At 40.4% G+C, this 24,239-nt stretch overlaps 1 protein-coding gene across 4 annotated transcripts in view; it reads right to left on the bottom strand.

Moving 5' to 3' along the window:
• The window catches only part of KCNQ1 (potassium voltage-gated channel subfamily Q member 1), a 162,852-nt gene that overhangs the window by 100,103 nt on the left and 38,510 nt on the right, over positions 1–24,239 (bottom strand). Inside the window, exon 1 of one of the 4 annotated variants that reach the window (XM_089654971.1) lies at positions 22,794–22,837. The exons of the other annotated variants lie outside the window; for them this stretch is intronic. Within the exon in view, the coding sequence (XP_089511097.1) occupies positions 22,794–22,822 (29 nt within the window). The 5' untranslated portion in view covers positions 22,823–22,837. Of the gene's footprint in view, positions 1–22,793; positions 22,838–24,239 lie in introns of those variants that run through there. 4 annotated transcript variants of the gene reach the window in all.

A 24,239-nucleotide genomic window follows, 5' to 3' on the forward strand; every position in this document is an offset into this window, starting at 1 on the left:
AGGGTAAGGGTATGCAATTTTTTGTGTGGTTTTGTGTTTACACAGAAAACATGTTTTATTAATTAACGTTTTAGGAATTAAAATATTTATATATGATTTAATCACTATTAAGGATAATACACTATCCAGTTTTTTGTTTTTTTAATTCTTATACGGCATTCTTGTAGATACACAGTGATTATGGATCAAATTTGGAAGAATAATTTTTGGGAGTTTTTGAAATAATTTTCACTGACACTAAAAAGGTTTATTATTTACGATTTTGGACTTTCAAGGGTGAAAGTGGGACTTTTAAGTGTCAATAAACAGGGTGTTTATTGTATCACCGTTTGTTATAGATATATTTTCAGATACCGATTGTTGTATTACAGATTTTAATAAAAGTGACCATATTTCAGCTCCTGGGCCACATACTACTACTACTGGGTCAGACACCAAGTAACGCTGACAAGGCTCAGCATCACTGTGCAGTAAATAAACAAACAGTTGGGAAATAGCTGCGTCCACTGTAATTCTAAAATAAATTTTCTTCAAGCTTCCAGTCAAATTCCATCCAAAACTGAAATTACAAAATTACATGGCAGCAACAAAACGAATGACAGGCTGATATAATGAGATATATCCAGCCATATCAATGGTTTGGCTTAACTGTTGCCACTGTAACAAAACCAAATTAAGGTGACATGTTCCCAGATGGATTCTCTATATTGCAGATTAAATAAAATAAAGAGAATCCAACTGAAAAACAATAGGTACCCCTACACATAATATACATATAGACTGAACATTCACACAGATATCCCATGAACACCACTGGGAAAAATAAAACTCCCCCAGTACAGCGAGCTGCCTCTGTACTGGCATGAAAAAGGTTTGTTTTCTTCATATATGAATTTTGCTACTTATTAAACCCAGACTGATTGAAGCTGAGCAGCCCACATACTATACTCTTAGATACACAAGAATGTCTTGCAAATGCCAGTGTTGTCAGTCTGAGCCTGCATGTATCTTGAATAAATAGTTGCATAGGTCATGTATGTTCAAGTGTAACACAACAGGTTTTGCCTTAAAAAGATTAACCACACAAATACCACTATATAAAATGACAGCACTTAAAGGTAATCTGTCTTGAGAAATAGAACTTTTTGTACTCACAGCAGGATCCCGTTCTCAGTGTTCATTGACAAACACAACTGTCCACCAGTTATGATGATTGGATTAGAGTGTAACCCGCAGGAGTGGGATTCTAGGTACAAAACAAAAGCTTAACCTAGGGCAGGGGTCTCCAAACTGCGGCCCGGATGTGGCCCTTATCGGCCCTTGGGGCATTATTCTTTCCACTGACACCAGTGACGGAGCACGGTTCCTTCCAGTGACGGGGCACGGTTCCTTCCAGTGACGGGGCCCTATTCCTTCCAATGACACCAATGATGGGGCACTTATTCTCCCATACACACCAATGATGTAAATTTTTTTTTTTACCGACCACCAAACCTATGATATTGTTTACTCCTACCAATGCCAGGGCATTTTTTTACTCCTACCAATGCCGCTGGCCACAGTCCGGCCCCCCCTAAAGTCTGAAGGGCAGTAAACTGGCCCTTTGCTTAAAAAGTTTGGATACCCCTCAGTTTTTTGCCTAGCATTAAGAGTAAGGACCTAGATTTCCCTCTTGGAACTCAGTTCCTTTTTATTTTAATATATTTTTTCACCTACTCCTTTTTGCTGTTGCCATTTTCCTTTGGATTTCCCAACCAGGGACCACCTTCCCCCAATGAACGCAGAAAAATACATTGGCTGCTATTGTTTATCCTTTTGAAATTATTTTGTTTGGTACTTCTGGCGATTCAAGGATTTTAATGTTTTTGGAGTCTGTGACCTAAAACAAGTATGCCAAAAAAGGAGTACTGACTTTCCCCTATTGTACTAGCTATACGTTTGCTCTAACTCAGCTACTAAATGTACTGAAGGCAGAAACTGCCAAATAACTAGTATTTTCACAATCACAGCTTCTAGATTTCTTTTAGTACACATTTACAAAACATCTTATTTACAAACACCACTTGTTTAAAGCAGTACTAAACCCAAAAGCAAACAATTATATTGCAGCTTACCAATTCTTAGATGTGACGGCTGCAATAGTTTTCCTCATTAGGCTTTCTTCTATTTTCATCTGGGGATCTTGCCATTAAGTATTTTTCAAAAGAAAAAGCTCTCTTGCAAATGCTTCAGTTACATTGATGAGGCAAACCATTCAAACACCAGCAGTGGTGCTTATCACCAGGTGAAAATGGGGGTAAAAAAAAGCCTAAACCAAGAAAACTAATGCATCCACTGCATCTAATGATTGTTAAACTGCCATATATTACATTTGTTTTTTGGTTTAATATGACTATAATCTTTATTAAAATGTTTACTGGGTTTGGATTTGACACATCATATTCATAGCTCACACAATTCTGAATATTTTGTGGGACGTTTATCAAGCAAATTAGTGACACGACTAGTCACAAATCAGGCTGCATCCCATTCGATAAACTGCAACAGGCTTCCAGGCACAATAGTTTGCAAAGACTCCAAGGCACATTACAGACCACCAAACAGATTTACACAGATGTATAATTAGGAAGTGATCAGGGTCAGGTTCAATGCAGTTGCAAGTGCAGACTTTAGGAGCAGCCAAAGAAGGATTTTTTGACTATTTATTACAGGTACTTCTATAGTGCTGACAATTTAAATAATAGTAATATTATATATAAAAAATATATACACACACGGCCCTGCCCTCAGCAAATTTACAATCACATTCATACATACACATACTAGGGTTCAATTTAGACAGACAATTAACCTACCAACACGTCTTCGGGGTGTGGGAGGAAACCAGATTACCAGGAGGCAACCCACAAAAGTACAGGGAGACCATTCAAACCCCAGGTTGTACTGTGGTTTGGATTAGAGCCAATGACTCTTGTGCTGCAAAGTGCTAACCGCTTAGCCACTGTGCTGCCTTAAGGCTGTAACCTTGTAATAAACCTGTTCATGTGTCTTGCTACTTTGCTGCTTCTGTATAGCATGGCTTTGCTTTCAACCTGAATAATAAAATGTCCCTTTTGTAAATGTAACATAGGTGGTAAAAAAAAAAAAAAAAAAAAAAAAAATCCCCACCCAAACAAAAACCACACACACGGCAGCAGTATTGCCTGCACGGTGCCTGCAGCCCCTGCTCCTACTGGGCACTAAAACTACCACCACTGTGAACCTAGCCTATGGCCGATGTCAGAGAAGACATTCCATTGCTAGAGAGAATTATGCCGGCCATAGACTGGTCGAAAATTGGCCGATTTTTCGGCAAACAGGAAAAAAAAAATGGCCGATTTTCGTACTGTTAGTGGGTTAATTGGTCGGCCGTTTTTTGGGGTTTTTGCACAGTTATTTTAATCGGTCATGTTGGAAAATTGGCAAAATCGGCCGATTTTCCCAGCAATGATGGTCAAATCGGTCAATCGTTTTACCAATAAAAAATCCGTGCATGAGCCGTGACCTGCAAGGGACAGAAGTTATGGGGTGAACTTTATGATTTAGTCGGCTGATTTTTTTTTACCATTGGTGGTAACGTCAGCCGTCTGAACAACCAATTTTTCATTTTTTGTTTTGTTTTTTTTTTAGAAAAATCGGACGATTTTCGACCCCTTCTATGGCCTACATTAGCCAGCATGCCCACATCATAGATGCAAAGGTGTGGATCCAGCCTAAAGAACTCTAAACTACACTAAAACCATAAACTGTGAAAACGATCAGGAGCAGATATTAAGAGACATATTATTTAAACCACTTCTATGTGATAGTTCATGCAGCTGCTATTTGTGGCAGAATGCTTGTCCATAAAGTTTGGGAGCCATTAATTTTGACCCATATTCTGGAAATGAATTTCTGGCACATGCGGAGTTAATCTAAATCACCTTGACAAATGTTCTAGGTAACATTCAAGCACTGATTTAATTACAGAATTTATTTGCTTGAGAGATAACCTTGATATGAATGCACATGACTGGCCCCATTTCATAACTGCCCTGGAACGTCTTGCATTAATATTTCTCATACTGAGGACTCATTGTGTTGTTTTATGAAGAGACTTTATATGAAACAATACATTCAACTGAACCCATCATCGACTGGCAAGGAAGTAGCGCATTTACAGCACCTTCCTAGCCTATTGCCAACTTTATTAAATCCTTCGGTCTTCCAAAGCTCATTTATAAAACAGACGCTACCAGGCTTAGATTTGTCAAAGCCTACGTTCACATATATGTGGTACAGAAAATGCAGTGTATCCTATGCACCACATCCAAATTGCACTGTGTTTATGCGATCTGCTGCAGGTTACATAGTTAGTCTGGCTAAAAATAAAGATAAAAGTCCATCCAGTTCAACCAAAGAAAAAAAAAAAAGTTTTGATCATATACCCAGAGTTGATCCAGAGGAAGGCAATGTTAATATAGTATAAATAGAGAAAGCGAGCACCAAAACTATAAGCCGCTCTTGCACCAAAAAGGCAACCAAAATACACCTCCAAGAACAAGTAAATAAAACAAAGGTGCAGCGCTTAAAAATAAATGAGTAAAAATGCACATATAAAAACTTAATGATATGCCCGCATAAAAGTGACAGTGCAAATAAGGTGTAAATAAATCTGCAATAAGGTGCTATATTACGTGACAATCGTGAGCACTTGTTAGTGCTAAAATACACCATAGATAATGACATATAGGGGTTTATTTACTAAAGCTGGTTGACTCAGAATTTCGAGCACCTGTGCATGGTAGCCAATCAGCTTCTAACTTCAGCTTGTTCAGTTAAGCTTTAGCAATAAAACCTGGAAGCTGATTGGTTTCCATGCAGAAGTGCACAAGATTCTGAGTCAACCAGCTTTAGTAAATAAACCCCATAAAGTCCACAATTTAATAAAGGTGAAGATCCATCAAATGGTCTCAATCAGGTGATCAGTATACTTATAGTGGTCATTCAGGTGATGTTCCAGAGTTAGACGTTAAGATTGCGCACTCACCAGATGCAAAATCATAATACGCATTTATATATATGATAAATCAGCCGGAGGTCCCCTTTAAAAGGATATCAACAGCCTGGTCTGGTCTGAGAGATTCCCTTCCTCTGGGTTTTCTGCCGCACCTCTGCCGTCCTAGAGAATAGGCTTTTTGCTAACAAGCTTGGCCTCTCTTCTTGCACTAGCCACCTCACTAGTGCATTTTTAGTAAATTTTAAGCGCTGCACCTGTCTTTTATTTAAATGTTAAGTTAATGACACCCCATAAACTGGTCTCAAAACACAATGTGATTGCCAGAATCAGACTGCATGGGTGTGAACACCAATGCAATCCGATTCCAGTGTCTGCACCTTCATTGTGTAGGTGAGGTGTGATTTGAGCCATACAAAATGAACTCAAACCGCAGTGCAAAGAATCGCATGTTATTTTGTATCAGAAATGTGGTGCAATTCTTATCCGAATCACGTGTAGTTTACCGCACTGCATATGTGCAACTCTGTGGCCTCCAGTGATCAAATATACTGCAGACAGGGAAATGATAGGAAAGAAATAAGATAGCTTTGTGGAATCCTGCACAGCACTTGTAATCTAGTGGTCAACAGAGCCACCTCAAGAATTAGGCCCCGGTCACACTTGAGCGTTTGTGATCTCAGGCAGAATCACCACGATTCTACCCACGATCCCAAAACGTGCTGCATAAATGACAAATCACACCATGCCTGTTTGGGTGCCAATCATTTTCAATGGCACCAAAATGTGGTGCAGTTCTTCCACAAGTGTCACGCGACAAATGAGCTCGTTGCTCACAAAAAAGCAGGGGCTTCTTTTGGACAACAAGCTTCACGTGATGCGGTTTGCTGGGTTTTACCCACAAGTAATGCAACTGCGTAAGGCAAAATTGTGTATGCCTAAACAGAAACACAAACAAGTCTCTGTATACTAGTCACTTATAGTTTAAATCATCATTAAAGGCCTAACAGTTCAATTCTATGAATAGAGTAGATTTTCTTTTAAAGTTAAAATTTACCACTTGTGCTGTATGTTCATATTTAGTCATATTTACTGGGTGCCTTACTGGCACGCAAAATGGCTTTTTTCCCCCTTTTCTAAAAATAGCAGTTAAAATGGTGAAACATTTCCGAAATGTAGAAGAAAAACAATGTCGGGCCACAGCACCACCACAGGCACAGATGAAACCAATTAGCATAATGCACAGTATCAAAGGGCATTCAACATTCAAAATGTAAATATCCTAATTCCTACAAACTACATAGATACCTTGGAAAAGTATACAAACAACAACAACAAAACTCTGTCCACTACTACTTGATTGGCACAGGAAATCCTGCAATTATAAACAGAGGTGTTGATGAGGAACAAGCAGGAAATACAATCTATAAACATGAGCTTTCATGTTCCTAAGAACCTCAGTTGAGAGTGTTTAATGTTCAAAGTTTAATGACGAAGGCTCCTTGTTAGCCAACATATCTATTCGGTTATCCTCTGGTTTAATAGGAAAGCAGATTAAGCGGTTTTTTTGTTTTCATGATTGACAACACCCAGATTGTTGCCTGAGGTAAAATTTGCTGTGCCCAGGCTCCATAGCAAATATTTCCTTCTGGGGGCACAGCAGGGTAGCACAACACTCAAGAAGAAGGCTCCCATTATTTTCAATGGGCTCCTTCACACCTGACCATTGTGTTGCTTGTTGCAGGGGCAGAACCATGCATTTCTAGTCCAGGAGACTTTAAAGTGTTACTAAACCCAGGACTCTGCATTCACTATATCTTGTCTCCCACAGAACATGGAAATACAATTATTATAGTAAATATAAACTGCTAAATACCTTTTCTCATCGAGTTGCGATTATCTGTTGGTAATATCCCATACATATATATTTTAGCACTTTAGTCATTTTTTATTTTGACATTTTTTTTTTTTATTTTTTTTTTTTAAACGATAATATTGAGATAAAAGAGGTAGTAAACTCCACAATCATGGAAATCAATATAGCCAGCACACAAATGCTTATTACATAGTTTCGCCTTTATCAACCCCCTTGGTTTTTTTTTCTTACTTTTTTGCAGCTTATTTTATGTTTTAGGCTTCCTGTCTAAAGCTGGAACCATGTTATCTGTTGTCCTCTGCATCTATACTGTGTGTTACTTCCAAGCTTCCTTGCAGTAATGACCAAAATCTTGCGCATGCGAGTTCCGGCGATGGGTTATGTACTGTTACGTCTCTTTTACCTGATGTTCACACCCTCTTGTGATGTAGCAAGTCACATGGGGCGTTTCAAAAGTTGTAAATGGGGCTGTACTCACGGGATTGCAATGCCGCAGAGAGTGGATAACACAGGTATGGCATCTTCCTGGATGGACTGACAGTACACAGAGCGTGCCGTGAATCGCCATGGATATCCGCATTAACTGTTGAAGTCATTCAAGTGAACAACTCTGTATTTCTACACAATGACAAAGGTTTGGAAGAGTTTTAAAGAACCAAACAATCTACCTTCGTAAAGTGCATCTGAGCCAAAAGAACAAAAATGGAATATATTGCAGCTTACCAGTCCTTTGCTGAGGTGGCTGCATTAGTTTTCTTTTTCTGGGATTTTTCCCTTTATTTTCACCTGGTGATTCTGCCAGTAGCACATTTCCAATCCTAGAACGCCAGTGCTCACTCAACATACTGAGTCTTTGGAGGAGCAGCAATCTCATCCTAGAATAATAAATATACTAGGACTACAGAACACCTCATCTCGATAACATTGTGGAGGCAGGAGTGTTCTGCAGTCCACAGAGTGAAGTGGAAACAATGCAAAACAGATAAAAGCAACAAAAGGATGTTAACAGCTCAATGGATTTTGGACAGGGTGGATTAAAAAAAAAAAAAAAAAATGATTTTTAAATAAATGATTAATAAAATGCTTTTGGAGTTAAAAAAAAAAATCTATCTAGAGATAGTTTTCTATTTAAGATACATTAATAATTTACTTTATTCAGTATTAAATGGAGCTTAGTTATGTAGCATGAGGCTGTATATTCTGCAATATTTACATTTTTGGTAAAGTCAATGAATCCAAGCTCTGCAAGCGGAGATAACATGGACTGCACTGATGAATTCACACAATTTCATAGTAACCATGAAAAAAAAAAAAAAAAAAAAAACAAAAACATGAAATAAATGGATTTAAGTAGTTCTCCAGCTATGTGTGGATTATTATTATTATACAGTATTTATAAAGCGCCGATAGCTCGCTCAGTGCTGTACATTACAGAGGGGGACAGAACATTTGACAGAACAATAACAATACAATGCAAAACATTAGGGGATTGAGGGCCCTGCTCTTTCAAGCTTACAATCTAGGAGGGAGGGGATGGTGGCACGGGAGGAGATAGCTGTGGGGGATGGAGTGGTAGGAAGAGTGGAGGAGGTCGGCAAGTTAGCAGGGGGTGGGGTAGGCTTCCCTGAAGAGATGGGTTTTCAGGATGTGCCTAAAGGAGAGGAGAGTAGGTGATAATCTGATTGGTTGGGGCAGGGAGTTCCAGAGGATGGGTGACACCCTGGAGAAGTCCTGGAGGCGGGCATGGGAGGAGGAGACCAGGGAACTAGAGAGAAGGAGGTCTTGTGAGGAGCGGAGTGCGCGTGCTGGGCGTTACTTGGATATTAGGTCCTGATGTAGTTCGGGGCAGTATGGTGGACAGCTTTGTACGTCAGTGTTAGGATTTTGAATTGGATCCGTTGCGCAATTGGAAGCCAGTGGAGGGATTGGCAGAGGGGGGTGGCGGAGATGGAGCGGTTGGAAAGGTGAATGAGTCTGGCTGCCGTATTCAGGATCGACTGAAGCCAGCGGCGAGGCAGGCCAGTAAGGAGGGAGTTGCAGTAATCGAGTCGTGATATGATGAGGGAGTGGATGAGCTCCCTCATCATATCACAGTGGTTTCGTATTTTGGCGATGTTGCGGAGGTGGAGTCTGCACGAGCTTGTTAAAGATTGGACTTGGGGCTGGAAGGATAGGTTGGAGTCCAGAATGACACCAAGTACTCTGGCCTGCGGGGCGGGGTCTGATCGTGGCGTTGTTGGACATGATGGAGAAGTCAATGGGGGGTGGTGTCCGGGCTGGGGGGAAGACAAGAAACTCGGTCTTGGAGAGGTTCAGTTTAAGGAAGTGGAGCGACATCCAGTCTGATATGTCGCTCAGTAGGTGTGTGATTCGGGCAGAGACTGAGGGGGCGAGGTGGGGGGGTTGAGGCCTATTAACTTAAAATCGGTTCTGATATCGCTGTTTTACTAACCTGACAGCTTATTATTCTAAAAAAGGAAACCTTCATTTGATTTGCAAATATTAAAGATTCTAACTACCAGCAAGATTGAGTCGGATTCCTTACATTTATAGGAGCACCTGTTGTGACGGTGCGCGGCGTCAGACTCCAGCCCTTCTTACCAACTTGTGATCGAAGGACCAGCCGATCTCAGACCGCGCTGTCACTTGCGTAACAATGCCACTCTCAGCTGCGCCCTGCACAAAGATTTTCCAGCTCGCTGGACCACAATCTACAACCTGTTCCAAATTATTATGCAAATTATATTTTTCTCATTTACCTAAATAATTGATGTAAATAACAGTCAGCATAATTCTCATGTTATCAACTATTAGGACTACAATTCACATTTTATTGAACAAACCTGCTAATAACAGGATTTTTTTTTAAACATAAAAAACTTCCAATGCACTGTTCCAAATTATTACGCACAGTAAGTTTCAAAACACTTTATAGGTTGTAAAGAACTGAAAATTGTCATTTGTTGTATTTGCAGCATATTTACGGAAATCAAAAGCTATTTCAAATCAAACTTTTAACAACATTTTAACTTTTTAAACATTTTAACAGGTCACGTTACATTGTAACATAGGACCCCTTATTTGATAGCAGCTTCACAAGTCTTACTTCCATTGAACTTGTGAGTTTTTGGACAGTTTCTGCTTGAATTTGTTTGCAAGATGTCAGAATAGCCTCCCAGAGCAGCTGTTTGGATATAAACTGCCTCCCACCCTCAGATATTTTGCTTGAGGATGCTCCAATAGGATTGAGGTCAGGGGAGGATGGAAGCCACACCATGACTCTCTCTCCTTTTATCCCCATAACAGCCATTGATGCAGAGGTATTCTTTGCAGCATGAGATGGTTCATTGTCATGCATGAAGATGATTTTATTACGGAAAGCATAGTTCTTTCTGCTCTACCAGGGAAGAAAGTGGTCAGTCATAAACTCCACATACTTTGCAGAGGTCATCTTTACACCTTCGGGTACCCTAAAGTGGCCAACCAGCTCTGTTCCCATGATTCCAGCCCAAAACATGACTCCACCACCGCCTTGCTGACGTCACAGCCTTGTTGGAACAGGGTGGCCGTCCACTACACCATCCATCTGAACCATCCAGGGTTGAACGGCACTCATTAGTGAACAGGACTGTTTGAAAATTAGTCTTCATGTATTTTTCTGCCCAATGCAGCCGTTTTTGCTTGTGAGCATTGGTTAGTGGTGGCCGAATAGAAGGTTTATGCACAGTTGCAAGACTCCGGAAGATTCTACACCTTGATGTCCGTGGGACTCCAGAGGCACCAACAGCTTCAAATATCTGTTTGCTGCTGTGTAATGGTATTTTAGCAGCTGCTCTCTTGATCCGATGCATGGATCTGGCAGAAATCTTCCTCAATGTGCCTTTATCTGCACAAACCCGTCTGTGCTCTGAATCAGCCACAAATCTCTTAATAGTGTGATGATCACGCTTAAGTTTTCGTGAAATATCTAATGTTTTCATACCTCGTCCAAGGCATTGAACTATTTCACTCTTTTCGGCAGCAGAGAGATCCTTTTTCTTCCCCATATTGCTTGAACATGGTGCTCTGCTTAATAATGTGGAACACCCTCCTTTAGTAGTTTTTCCCTAAATTTGGCTCACCTGCCAATCTAATTATCACAGGTGTCAGAGATTGTTTTCAGTGATCAAAAGAGCCCTGAGACACAATGCCATCCATGAGTTACACTGAAAAAACAAAATATTTCATCTTTGTGACACTTAAATAGAATTTGATAATAATTTGGAACAGGGTGTATGTGCCCGCAGCCTGAAAGCGATTGTTACTGTGTCAGGTTACACAATTAACCCTTCACACTGCCACCTCCACCTTTTTACAGAGAAGGAGGAAACTCACAAATCTTAGCACGGCGATATTTGAATAAGCGTCTGAATACATCTGTCTTCGGTGGCAGTGTGTATACAGAGGGTTAATACATACAGTAGCTCTCTCCAGAGACAGGGATCATTTTAGTTTGCATTAAGAGCTTTAGAAACAGTTCAACACTTTTCCGAAAATAGGATTTATTACTAAAAAGGTCAAAATGGTGCAATTAAAATATTTACAGAAAAAGACGTAACACGCACTAATATATATATATATATATATATATATATATATATATATATATATATACACACACACACACACACACACACATACATACACACACACACACACACACACACACACACACACACACACAGAGATAGAGAGCGAGCAATAAAACAGAGAAATAAAAGAAAGAAGTTTCAGAAGGCAGGATACTTGCAAAAGTCCTTGGTTTGAGTAGAGTCCAATCGTCCGAACAAAAAGGTTGCCGTTCTCCCAAAGATGGTTCCTGATGTTAAGGGAGAGATCTCTACTTTCTCTCCAGGCTGTTAGTCTTTTTTCTAGTATCTCAAAGGGATGTCTCCTGAAAGCAAAGAGCTAATCGCCTCATTTGGGGATGGGTGTTAGGCGGTGACCAAGGTTATGACCAAATCCCTTTCAAGTTCATACTACGCTCAATAACCTTCACTAGGTACAGGCAGCATTCTAGCAAATGGCAGATTAATATGTAGAATTATATTCCAAAACGTACAGATACCAAATTGTAGCAAATCCTGCCACTCCGGATAAAAGATTGCTTTCCACCCTCTTGTAGGAGCTACATAGGGATGTAACTCGTGTGACTCGTATTAAAATGACCTATCGGAATATATACTTAATATCAATGTGCCCAGTTCCTGCTGAAGTTTCTGAATTTGTATGAAAAATGTGGGATGTACGTTTTATGGCACCCTGCTATAATGCTAACAGGTCGTGACCGACTGAGTTAGGGTTTTACAACCGGGCAGAGGAAAGTGTTTGTCAAGCAGACATTCTGGAACCAGGCTAATTAGGGATTACAACCATGAAGGTTATTCAGCTGTGCCTATGCACTTGTGACCCCAGTTCACATACAGACCACATTCCATTCTGAAGGGAGGGGGGAAAACAGAGGAAGAATGAGATTTACAGGTCATGAGACAATATGGTTGCCAGCGTCCATGCCTCTATGCGCACATTTGCCACACCTGTCATTTTAGATCCATCATAGCAGTGCCTTTTAGTGGGCATCCGCTCACCTTGTTTTGCCACTGCCGCATCACAAGCCATCCCATTAAAGTGAATGGGACTGTCAGTGAGTCAACAGCGGGTCAGAGAAAGAGCCGCAGAGGGACAGAGATGACAGTTGCTTTTTAAAAATTGTATGATTTAAATTGAGCCTTTTCATTAGTGATTTAAATCAAATCCACCCTGATTTTGGAAGAATTTTATTTGCACTTATCCAACAGATGTATTACAAGACTTTACATGGTATGTTAAGCAGACCAAAATTAAGCAAATAAGATAAGTTAGGGTTTGCATACACTTTAACAAGCGAGATAAGATACTAGCTACACAGGGTTGGTTTCACTGGGTCACGTCACTCAGATGTGTATTTTGAGAATGAGCAATAAAGCACAAAATACCCTGTAGCACTACAAAGCAGGAAGCAGAGCCCACATATGTAATGATTAAATCTGGCACTGTTGTTGGGGTAGCATTCCATCCACTCTTCTAATGGGGTGCTCCACTGAAGAGAGCAGTATAATTAAGAGGAGAAGGCCTTGGAGCTAACTGCAAATAAAAAGTTGCAAATAACATACAAGTATTCAAATGGGTACAATACATCAACACCAGTCATTTTGGATGCATTTGGCAGGTGTCACAACCACCTGTCACATGTCTCCTTCAGTCACCCATCTGAATACAGCCTTTAACACACACCAACAAATTACATTATATTAAAAAGACTATTACTTTGCATGTCTAGGGCAAAATTATAGTCTTTTACTAGCCCACTCCTCAAACCACTTATACTTCCCTTTTCCCCCCCAATCCTCCACCACTGTCTTGCCCTGTTGGAGGCACTACAAAATACCCTGTGCTTCAAGATATGGGAAGCATACTATCTCTTTCCATTATGCAATGCTCCGGACTAGCAGTCAATCTCCAGGCCCAGACAGTACTACATGTGGAGAAGGAGATCAGCAACTTTCTTCAAGCTCCAACTGGGGTTACGCACAGTTTGTTACTCAGAGAAAAAGATTGTTTGGGGGGGGGGTCAAGGAAGGTGGGCTTCTAGGCTGAACTCACACTGTTAAGTAGTGTGTTAAGGCAGCCCATGCCTTATGAATAGGCTGCCAATGCGCCTACAACAGAGCAAAAGACACTTGACCCTTTTAAAAGGAACACAGCACACACAAAATGAATTATGTGCAATAAGATACACCGTTTTGCATTGGCCACTAATGGTCGCTGTGTTGGGATGCCATGCACAATGTCACCTTACTGTGGTACAATTGTTACAACAATGCATATTATATTACAGGATTTATATAGCACCAACAGTATGCATAGTGCTTTGCAAAGAGAAATCAAACAGTACAGTAACACTATAATTGAATACATGTGGAACCAGAGGGCCCTGCACATAAGAGCTCACAATCTAAAAGATGCATGGGTATTACTGGGCCATATAGAGACTGTACCTCTGACCAAAATAGCTAAACTGGCAATGCCGCTAAGCTGACAATATTTTTATGTATTCAGAAACATTAAGAAGAAGGAAAAAAAAAAAAAAAAAGACTATGGTCCATCTAAGCAAACACCTAATAGTTTTGTTTTTTGTTTTTTTTTAAACTGCCACCAAAATTTTAACTAAAATAAAATCAGACAAAAAAAACACTTTTATGGACACATAGTTTCACCATAATGGCCATATTGTAAGGATGGTGTAATTTTTAGCAACAGTGGCACTGGTATTGTAAACATGTAACTATCAAGTGCACTACTTACAATCCGACTACAGTCTGTACAATGGCCTTTAGATGTACTAAAATTATGAAAATTATGTAAGGCCCTAGCTAAACTATCCATTCAATCTGTATACAAACTGGCCTGCTTTTGCACTATAAAGTTATTTGCAGATCGAAAAAAGAGATTTAAAGTCAAATTGTAATGTGTGTGGTGAGCTTTACATTGGACAGGTGCAATGCCCAACTAGTTGGGCATCACACTGTATAACAGCCCATCTCAACCAGTGTTTCGTGGAACCCTAGAGTTCCTCCAGATTTTGCTAGAGATTCGTCGAGCAATGAGCAGTTTCTGCCACCAATGCTCTTCTGTTCAGCTATCTGTAAAGAGTGAGGGGTTCTTCCCAATGTCCACAAATGTAAGGAGAATTCATCTCACTGACCATCAAAAGTAGCACACAGCGAGTTGTAGATCTAGTAATTTTCAGGAGTTCCCCTGAGATCAGAAAGTTATTTCAAGGATTCCTCAGTGCTGAAAGGTTGGGAAAGGCTGCTCACAGAGTTCTCTTCACTACTTGGGTAAACAAAATAAATAAAGCACATTTAGAAATATATTTAATGTGATAAAAGGGATTCAACTGTAAGAAAAAAAAAATCAGTTTTTTTGAAATGGCAAACTTTTATTTGAATTATTAAAGGTGGCCATATATGGATCAAAATTCAGCCGATTCAGCAGAGACTTGACAAATTTCAATCTATGTATGGGCAGGCTGGTTGAATTGAAGTTGATCCAACTATAGAATTCTGTACAAGCAGCTTGTCCGCTATAGCCGCCAACACTAATCCGTATGTTCTGAAGGTTGGAATACTTCCGGCTGTCAGAACACAATAGCACAACAGGAATGATTCCCCCATCCACATCAAGTGTGTGGATGGGGGAAGTAATTTTTTTTTTCGTTCAATGTGCTGGTTGAATGAAAAAACAAAAATGAATAATGTAAGGCCTGCCTAAGAAGCTCAATGGACAGTTGAATACATTTAAAATAAGATAAAATAACAAATCTAATGAAATTAATGGATGTAATAAAGATGACATTCTGCAGATAACCCTGGATCGCCAGAAATGTATTCCATAACGTTTGCACTGCAGAAAGTGCTTGTACAGTAAGAAGATACAATACATGTGAAAAACTACTTCTAGGGAAAAAAAAAAATTCAAGTTGTAAAATTTTCCAAGCAGTAAAAATAGTCTGATTTTTTTCTACTGTCTTTCTCAAATGTATTTTTAGGATTACGCATACATGCTGTAGCTCTCATTCCAAGCTCAATTGATCAGTCCACTTCCCTATATCATTACATCAGTTTAATGTCACACTCCCACAGAGCTCTGTGTCCCATCTAGATGCTTCTCTGCATTTTTAATGACTGTCCAAATATGGCTGAACATTCGGCAACCCTGCCTCCCCATTGCCCTTCGACCTAAACTGCAACCATTAAAACCTCTGTAATGCATACCTAGCATCTCCAGGCTTCCTCTAACAAACAGCCGGCTTTTACCTTATTACTCACTTCAGCAAGAAGGGGCAACAAGATGATGTTATTCACAAGCCACAGAGTCTGACCCAAAAAGGGCAGCAAGGCTATGTGCTGTAATAGGAAAAAAGATGATGACTATTGTGTACACTCTAGAAGTGGAGAGAGTAGGATATGTGATAGACCTTTAAAAGCATCAAGGAATGGAAATTGTAAAGGATGGAAGGATTTTCCGGATAAAAGTTCCAAAACAAGATGTGTGACGTTCTAAAATGTCGGGGGCGTAGACTTGAAGGAAGTGTGATAAAAGTCCATCTTCCCTGGAATGGCAACAGATGCCTCACTTGGCCGTGAAGGAGAATATATAGACGCAGCAGAGAAAAATATGTGCTCCGAGCCTATATTTAGACAGGAGGAAATCTTGACCAAGATAAAAGGGCCTCGGTTGTAGAACAGTGAATGCAACAAGTACCTCGCTTTCCAATTAAAGCAAAACCCTACTTTTGTTTAATAATTAAAAAAAAAAAAAAGGAAAAACTAAAATTACATTTCAACAATTAAAGCAATGTTATTTGCATCTGTTCTCGAATATTGAGGCACACAACTTCATTAGCTCAAAGAGTGGGAGATTCTAAAAGGCACTTTCACACTGACGCACTGCAGTTTTTGTGTAGGTTACCCACCCTTTCTCATAGACCTCTATTATATCAAGCATTTTGGGTGCGTTTTCAGAAAGCACACCAAAGATGCAGCATGCAGGAATTTTGGCAAATTTTCAGAAAATGTACTAAAATACGGCTAAATAAACGTTTTTGGGAAAACTTGGGTAGCATGGAAAAAACAATAACGTGGGTATACTGCGCTGCACCCATGCTGCAGCCAAACCACTGTCCAGCAGTATGACGACGCCCTAACGTTACTCCTGTTATAAACAAACACTGCATCCCAACATCTTGAGAAATGCAGTTCAGTAAAGTTAAAGAAAAAACTCAGTCTTCAAGGTAACTAATTTTAGACTTTGGAGGCACGGCTCAACATCCTTTTACAAGCAGCCTATTATGGCTGTGCAAAATATTTTTTTTGCCGTTTTTCACCAATATACAGTATATTTTCTGCAATAATAAATTACCAGTAGGCTGACATTAGTGAGTGTTTATTCACTTGAAGACCAAGCCTTTGACACTTTTTGTTTACATGTAAAAAATCTGTTTTTTTTGCTAGAAAATGACTTAAAACCCCCAAACATATATTTTTAAAGCAGAGGCCCTAGAGAATAAAATGCTGGATGTTGCAATTTTTTGTCACATGGTATTTTACGCAGCAGTTTTTCAAACGCAAATTTTTTGGGGGGAAAAACACCCTTTTTAAAATTTCAATGCACAAAAAACACAATATATACTCACCGGCCACTTTATTAGGTAGACCTTGCTACTGCCAAGAAAATATCCCCCACACCATTACACCAGCCTGAACCATTGATAAAAGGCAGGATAAATCCATTCTTTCATTGATTCACCAAATTCTGACCCTACCATCTGAATTTCACAGGAACCAGTCTGCCCATTCTCCTCCGACATCAACAAGGCATTTTGACACACAACAACTGCCGCTCACTGGATATTTTCTCTTTTGGACCATTCTCTGCAAATCCTAGAGATGGTTGAGCATGAAAATCCCAGCAGTTTTTGAAATACTCAGACCAGCCTGTCTGGCACCAACAACCATGCCATGTTCAGTGTCACTTAAATCTCCTTTCTTCCCCATTCTGATGCTCGGTTTGAATTTCAGCAAGTAGTCTTCACCACATCTAGATGCTTAAAATTCACTGAGTTGCTGCCATATGATTGTCTGATTAGCAATTTGTGTTACCAGGCAATTGAACAGGTGTACTTATTAAAGTGGCTAGTGAGTGTAATATCCAATTGTTTGGTGTCCATTTACTCGACATTTTAAATTTGACCAAACACGGTGGAAATATCATTATCCATAGGTGATGCTTTAACAGCCTTTACAGATTATCATTTCAAATTTACACAGGAGGTCTGGTGTAAGAATTGCTGCCCTCGATCTGACATTTGCAGTGATACCACATTTGAGACAATTGCGGTTTGCGTGCGTGAGGGACCGAAGCATGCGTTCACCTTTTGTGGGTGAGCATGGGGATGCTTACATTTTTTTTCTTCACACCATCTCTAATTTTTTTTTTTTTGTAATCACTTTTATTGTTATCACAGGTAATCATATAGATCTATAATCTTTATGAAAAGATCCCAAATCTCTCCTCTGTCTGTCCAAGATTGGTGTAATCAGAGGCTTTACCATTTTAAAAATGGCGTGGTTTACATTTGGGAAACCTGGGAGTCATAAATGTTCATTGCTTCTGGTTTCCAGTAGAGGCGATCAGAGCCAATCCAGTCTCTGCCTCTAGGATCAGCCAGCAATAGGGCCAGCTGAGCACTTGGTCCTCCCAGTGGGACAGGAGAGCCCATGAGAGCGAATTAGCCACTTTTCTTTTATAAGAAAGCTGACCGCCAGCTCTAAAAAACAATACTGGGATGATGCCTGCAGCAATGATGAAAGTCCAGTGATGTACAGGTACGTCGCTGGTCCAGAAGTGATTATATGCGCATATGCTAGCTTGGCTGTGGTAGAAACAACAGATTATGGATTTTTCTGTGGGCTGTGAAAAGTGCTCTGTAACATGCTGTTGGACAATATACTCAAAGAGGCACTGAGAGGTGCTTTTAGTCATGCAAGTGTAGTCAGATGAATGAAAAAAAAAAAAAAAAAAAAAAAAAAAAACACACACAGAAAAGGGTGCCATAGCAATATCAAACAAAAAAAAGGAAGGGTTGCAAAAACAGACTGTTTCAGGGGCAACACCACTCCCCCTTCATCGGGGAAGGAACACCGTACAAAATGGATGGACTCCGTGAAAACAGTGACTTCACAGATCTATATTAGAACTAGTATTGAATTCTCCTCTTAGAGGAACAACTTGACAGCAGCTGTCAATTCAATACTTGCTGTAACATGCTATGGAACTTTATATACACTGATCAGCCATAACTTTATGGCCACCGACCCAATATTGAGTGGGTCCCCCTTTTATTGCCAAAACAGCCATGACCTGTTGAGGCATGAACACCACTACACCTTTGAAGGCAAGTTGTGGTATTTGTCACCAAGCCACCAGTAGCAGATCTTTAAGCCCTGTAAGTTGTGAGGTGGAGCCCCCATGTATTGGATTTGTTTTTTCAGCACATCCCACAGATGGTCAATTGGATTGATATCTGGAGAAATTGTCAGCCAAGTTAACACCTCAAATTTGTTGTGTTCCTCAAACCATTTTTGCAGTGTGACAGGGCGTATAATCCTTCTGAAAGAGGCCACTACCATCACAGAATATAGTTTCCATGAAGAAGTGTACTTGGTCAGCAACAATGTAGGTGGAACGTGTCAAAGTAACATTCACATGAATGGCAGGACCAAGGTTTCCCAGAAGAACATTGCCCAAAGCATCATCCTGCCTCCACTGGCTTGCCTTCTTCCCATACTGCATTTTGACACCATCTCTTCCCCAGGAGAGAAGAGTAAAAAGTAAAAAGATGCACCCCCCCCCCCCCCCCCAACCATCCACATGATGTAAATGAAAACGTGATACATCAGACCAGGTCACCACCTTGCATTGCTCCTGGCCCAGTTCTGATACTCATGTATCCATTGTAGGCACTTCTGGCTGTGGACACGGGTCAGTATGGGCAGCCTTACCAGTCTAAGGCTAAACAGCCCCATACACAAACTGTGATGCCCATTCATTCTGCTTTCAAACATTAACTTCAGGGACAATATGTTCACTTGCTACCTAGTATATCCCACAGACTTTCAGATGTCATTGTAATGAGTTATTGGCTTAACCTGTCAGTGGTCATAAACGTATGGCTAATTGGTGTAGAGTGGCACTTCAGAGATGCAAGACAAACATCTAGGTTAGGGCTGCTAAAAGTAATCAAGCCATCTTGTCAGTCATTAGTATAGCAGAAGAAAATGCATCTTATCGTTTGGGAAATCTAAAAAAGGCATAAAAAAAAGAAACACAAAAAAGCAAGTTCTACTTCTACAACTAGAATGTACCAGAACCTTAAGACAATTTCTCACTGCTAAACTGACAGGTACAACAATCCGGTATTGCCACTGGAGGTTTAGAGTTCTTGTGTTTACAAAACACAGGGCACAAGGAGTTATGAATTGATTCAAATCACAGTTATCAAGCCATATAATCCATTATTGTTACACGGGATTGAAAAATTATCCTTAGTGTCAAATGACAGACTCTGTCTAATAGAGCATAAAAAGCCACAATTGTGCGTTGTGAGAAAGAAAAAAACATTATATGTTGGGTATGAGAGGAATGAGTACAGATAAAGAGCAGTGAACAGGACACGATTTGATTTATTTTTTTTTCCTTTTTGAGAGAGAGAAAAAAAAAAAAAAAAAAAAACGAACGAACGCAAGATATTTTCAACGAAAAAATTTAATTTCTTTTGTTAATTCAGGGAACACGGCCCTCAGACTCGGTTTACAGTTGTGCCATTTCCAGCACCGCACGCAAACTGAACTACAGAGGGAACTCATTCATTGCACACAGTAGTCAGATTCAACGGAAACAATTATTGGCATAGGTCCTTCCTTTTTTACAGTTCTAGGTTTGTAACTTTTGTCCGAGACTAATAAAGTTTGAAACACACTTCTAGTGCCCTGTTGCTACATAACCTATGGTTAACAGCATAGTGTATATTCAATAACCAAATATTCCAACCTAATATTAAAGTATTAGAAAATAATAACCGTACACCGTATCAGCTGCGTTAGAACACAGCCACATGTATGTATCATGATGACATCAGTGCCTATACACTGATCATTTGTTTTGTGTGCAAGCTTTACTGAAATGACACAAAGTGGCATTTTATTAAAGAGGATTTATTCTTTTCCTTTTTGGGGGGGCTGGGGTACCTAGTTGTGGCAGGTCGCAGTAGACTGTGTGACCATTCACAGGGCTTGCGCATGTGCAGTGGAAAGCCGCAAGGAGTCACAGCCAACTTGCCACAGTTAGCATGCCGGCACCAGGGACTCTAAGACCGGCGAAGAATCAGCCCATGTGAGGATGCCACTGGATCCCTGAACAGGTGAGTGCCTGTTTACAGTATTAACAGTCCGCAGCTACAGTTTTTGTAGCTGCTGACTGTCAATTTTTTGGAAACCTGGCTGAAGTTCCTCTAGGCTCTATTGGCCACAGTGCAGTACAATGCGGAGGATTGCGTTGCACTATGATGTGCTGGAAAGTGCAAATCTGCCCAGCACAGTCACAACACACCTGGTGTGACCAGATCCTAAATATTTGCTCCTCTGTTTTGTAATTTTATTAAATCATGTAAACAGAACAATACGCTAAAACAAAGCATCACACCACCCCTTGTTGCTTCAAAATCAGGCAGCACCCTGCAAGCTAAAATGGAGGCAAAACTGTCTTTTAGTCCCCTTGCCATTACATTTAGACTTCAAGTATGAGTAAGCATGAAACTAGCTATCTGCTCTCGTGAGTTTTGGTGCCTCATGATAGGCTCAGCATTGTCACGGTCTGGGGAAGGGGTCTATCGCCCTATGTAAGCTCAGACAAATCAGTATAGAGCTTACACAGGAATCCCTTTGCCTGGTCCCTGCAGATGAATGGAGGGAGCACGGAAACAAATATAGGCTGCTGGGAAGAGGGAAGGTTAGGTGACCCTTTCATTTTATCCCATATGGGTGAAGGTCACTTTACAATTGCTCGCCCCATTTGTACTGTGGGAGGGTGGCTGCTGAAGCTAAAATGACATACGGGTAACGTCGCTGCTTACCTCCAGGTTTCAGGTGCACCCCTTGCCGGCACCCACTGTGATTGTACAGAGTGGGTGTGTCAGTAAGTCCCACCCAATTATTCACAGCTGGGACCGGCTGTGTAAAAATCACAGCCCAGAGCTCTGTGTTGACATTCAACACAGAGCTCTGTACACAGGGAGTGATCTGTTAGTTTCCCATCTCTGCAAAGCAGGGATGAGAAACCGATAGATCCCTTAGTAAAAAGCAGCACACTTTACGGCACACATTTAACCCTCGATTGCCTTAGATGTTAATTCCTTCCCAGCCTGTCTCATTAGTACAGTGACAGTGTATAGTATTAACACTGATCACTGTATTAATGTCACTGGTGATGCCAGCAGCAGTTAGTGTCAGTTTGAGTCAGATTGCCTGCCACACTACCACAGCTCCATTATAAAAATTGCTGTTCGCCGCAATTAGTAGTATAAAAAAATATAATCGCATACTTTGTAGATGCTATATCTTTCATGCAAACCAATCAATATACACTTATTGAGATTTTTTTGTTTATCAAACATGGCATGTAGCAGAACACATTTTGGTTTAAATTTATAAAGAAATTTGTTTGTGATCAAATACCACCAAAAGAAAGCTCTATTAGTGTGGGAAAAAAAAAAATAAAAAAGTATATATATATATATATATATATATATATATATATATATATATATATATATATATATATATATATATATATATATATATATATGATTTGCTGCATCACTGTGCATTTACCAGTTAAAGAAAAATGGCCTAATCATGAAGGGGGCAAAATCTTACGGAGCTGAAGTGGTGAGTATACAGACGCCTTCATTTCAAAGGAAGTATACATAAAGGAAGCTTGTAAAATGTGAATCATTATAAGCGAAGGTAAATACAATCACAAAGCAAAATATGTGCGTACTGAAAATACACTATAGTTTCCCTTGGCTTAAAACAGGTTTAATAAATCCTAGATAATATTGCAGTGTTTCTTTTAAAGCCCAACTCATGGAATAAAAAAAAAAAAAACCCACACACCAACATTTGCTGCAAGGGTTAAACCCTCATTATCTCCAAGGAATGAGGTATAAGATTTCATACTTACCTTATCTTTGCTGCAGTGCTCTTCACCATTCTGGGCCCTCCATCACCATCCTCATGTGTGCATTGTACTGGACGAGGTCATCTCACTACTGCCAGCCATAGTGTTTAGAGAAGAGGCTTCAGGGACCAGATTCACAGATGGAGGGAGCCTGCTGGAGTGAGGAATAAAGTATTACACCTTTTTTCCTCTCCCTCTAGACTTAAATATAACTAAAAGGCAAAACTTTTTTTTTTTGTTTTGGATACAGAGTGGCGAGGGATTAGAACCCCTTTCAGTTTTTTCAGTTGCTGCCTGTGCCCTCATTAAGGAGATTCACCTCTCCCCAAGGGGAGGTCTCCAAGGAATTCCCTTAATTTGCAGGGATTTCATCTCATGTCCTGTATGGCTATGGGGCAGGAAATTAAGGGAAATATCTGCAATGGGACAAAGATGGCAAAAACAGAAAATCTGACAGGGGTTATAACCCTCCCTTGCTTTATCCAAAATGAAAAAAAAAAAAGAAATTTGCCTATAGTTCTACTTTAACAAGTATGGATGGGGAGGCGCCGCATTAAGAAGGACACCACCAGGAGGTGTCAGCATCCAGGAGAAGATCAGAAGGCTGAGAGAGGTGGGACAGCATTGCCACATCTACAGCACAACCTGCCATGGGGGCACCGTGATCCCAGTCATGGAGAAGAAGAGTGTAGATGACTGCGATCATTTGAGAGTAAAGACCGGCAGGGGGGAGGGGTTTGAAGGAGAGTTATCTCCCTTCTTTCACTCAGCTTCATCCCCCCCACCAAAGCACGTGCACAACGAATGCACACCTCCTCTGCACAGTACAAGGTGAGGACAGATCCCATAGGCGTGCACATGGAGTACCTGTGTACAGCCTAATCTAGGGGTCAGCAAACCATCAAGAACTGAAGGAGGGGCCGTGGGGCAGCATTTATGAACTATATTTTCCCCCTGCAGCAGCTGAAACCGGCTTCTCCTCCTGTCCCTCACATCAGCATTCAGCTTCTGCAGCAGGAAAACACAGCTCATTGGATTCATTAAATGCCGCCCTTTTTCTCCAGGTTCCCCTCTAATTCTGCTGCTCGCCCTCCCCGTTCTCCTTTAGCCCCCTTGGTAACGCTCACTCACTGTGTTCATTCACAACTGAGACATAATAAATTGTTTTTATTATACTTCAGTTTAGGAATAAACTGAAATCTGCTCAGCACAGAGCACTTCCCATTCATTCACTGTTCAGTGCATCCAAAACTGCAGAAAAGGGGACTGGGGAATTCGGTCTCAAAAACGAGACATCAGGAGTATAAACATCTGATACTTCACCAAAGTCCCCCAGCGGGGCTCCTAAAAAATTAGTATTGTAAAAATTAATAAAAATAAATAGAACTACTGACACAGTCCTCCTTGGGGAAGGGGGAGGATTGGATGCCAAGACGAGTCTTTGCCCCA

Source organism: Staurois parvus, unplaced genomic scaffold (genome assembly GCF_062004578.1).
Source record: "Staurois parvus isolate SC_StPar_1 unplaced genomic scaffold, SC_StPar_1.0 ptg000818l, whole genome shotgun sequence".
NCBI classification, from domain to species: domain Eukaryota; kingdom Metazoa; phylum Chordata; class Amphibia; order Anura; family Ranidae; genus Staurois; species Staurois parvus.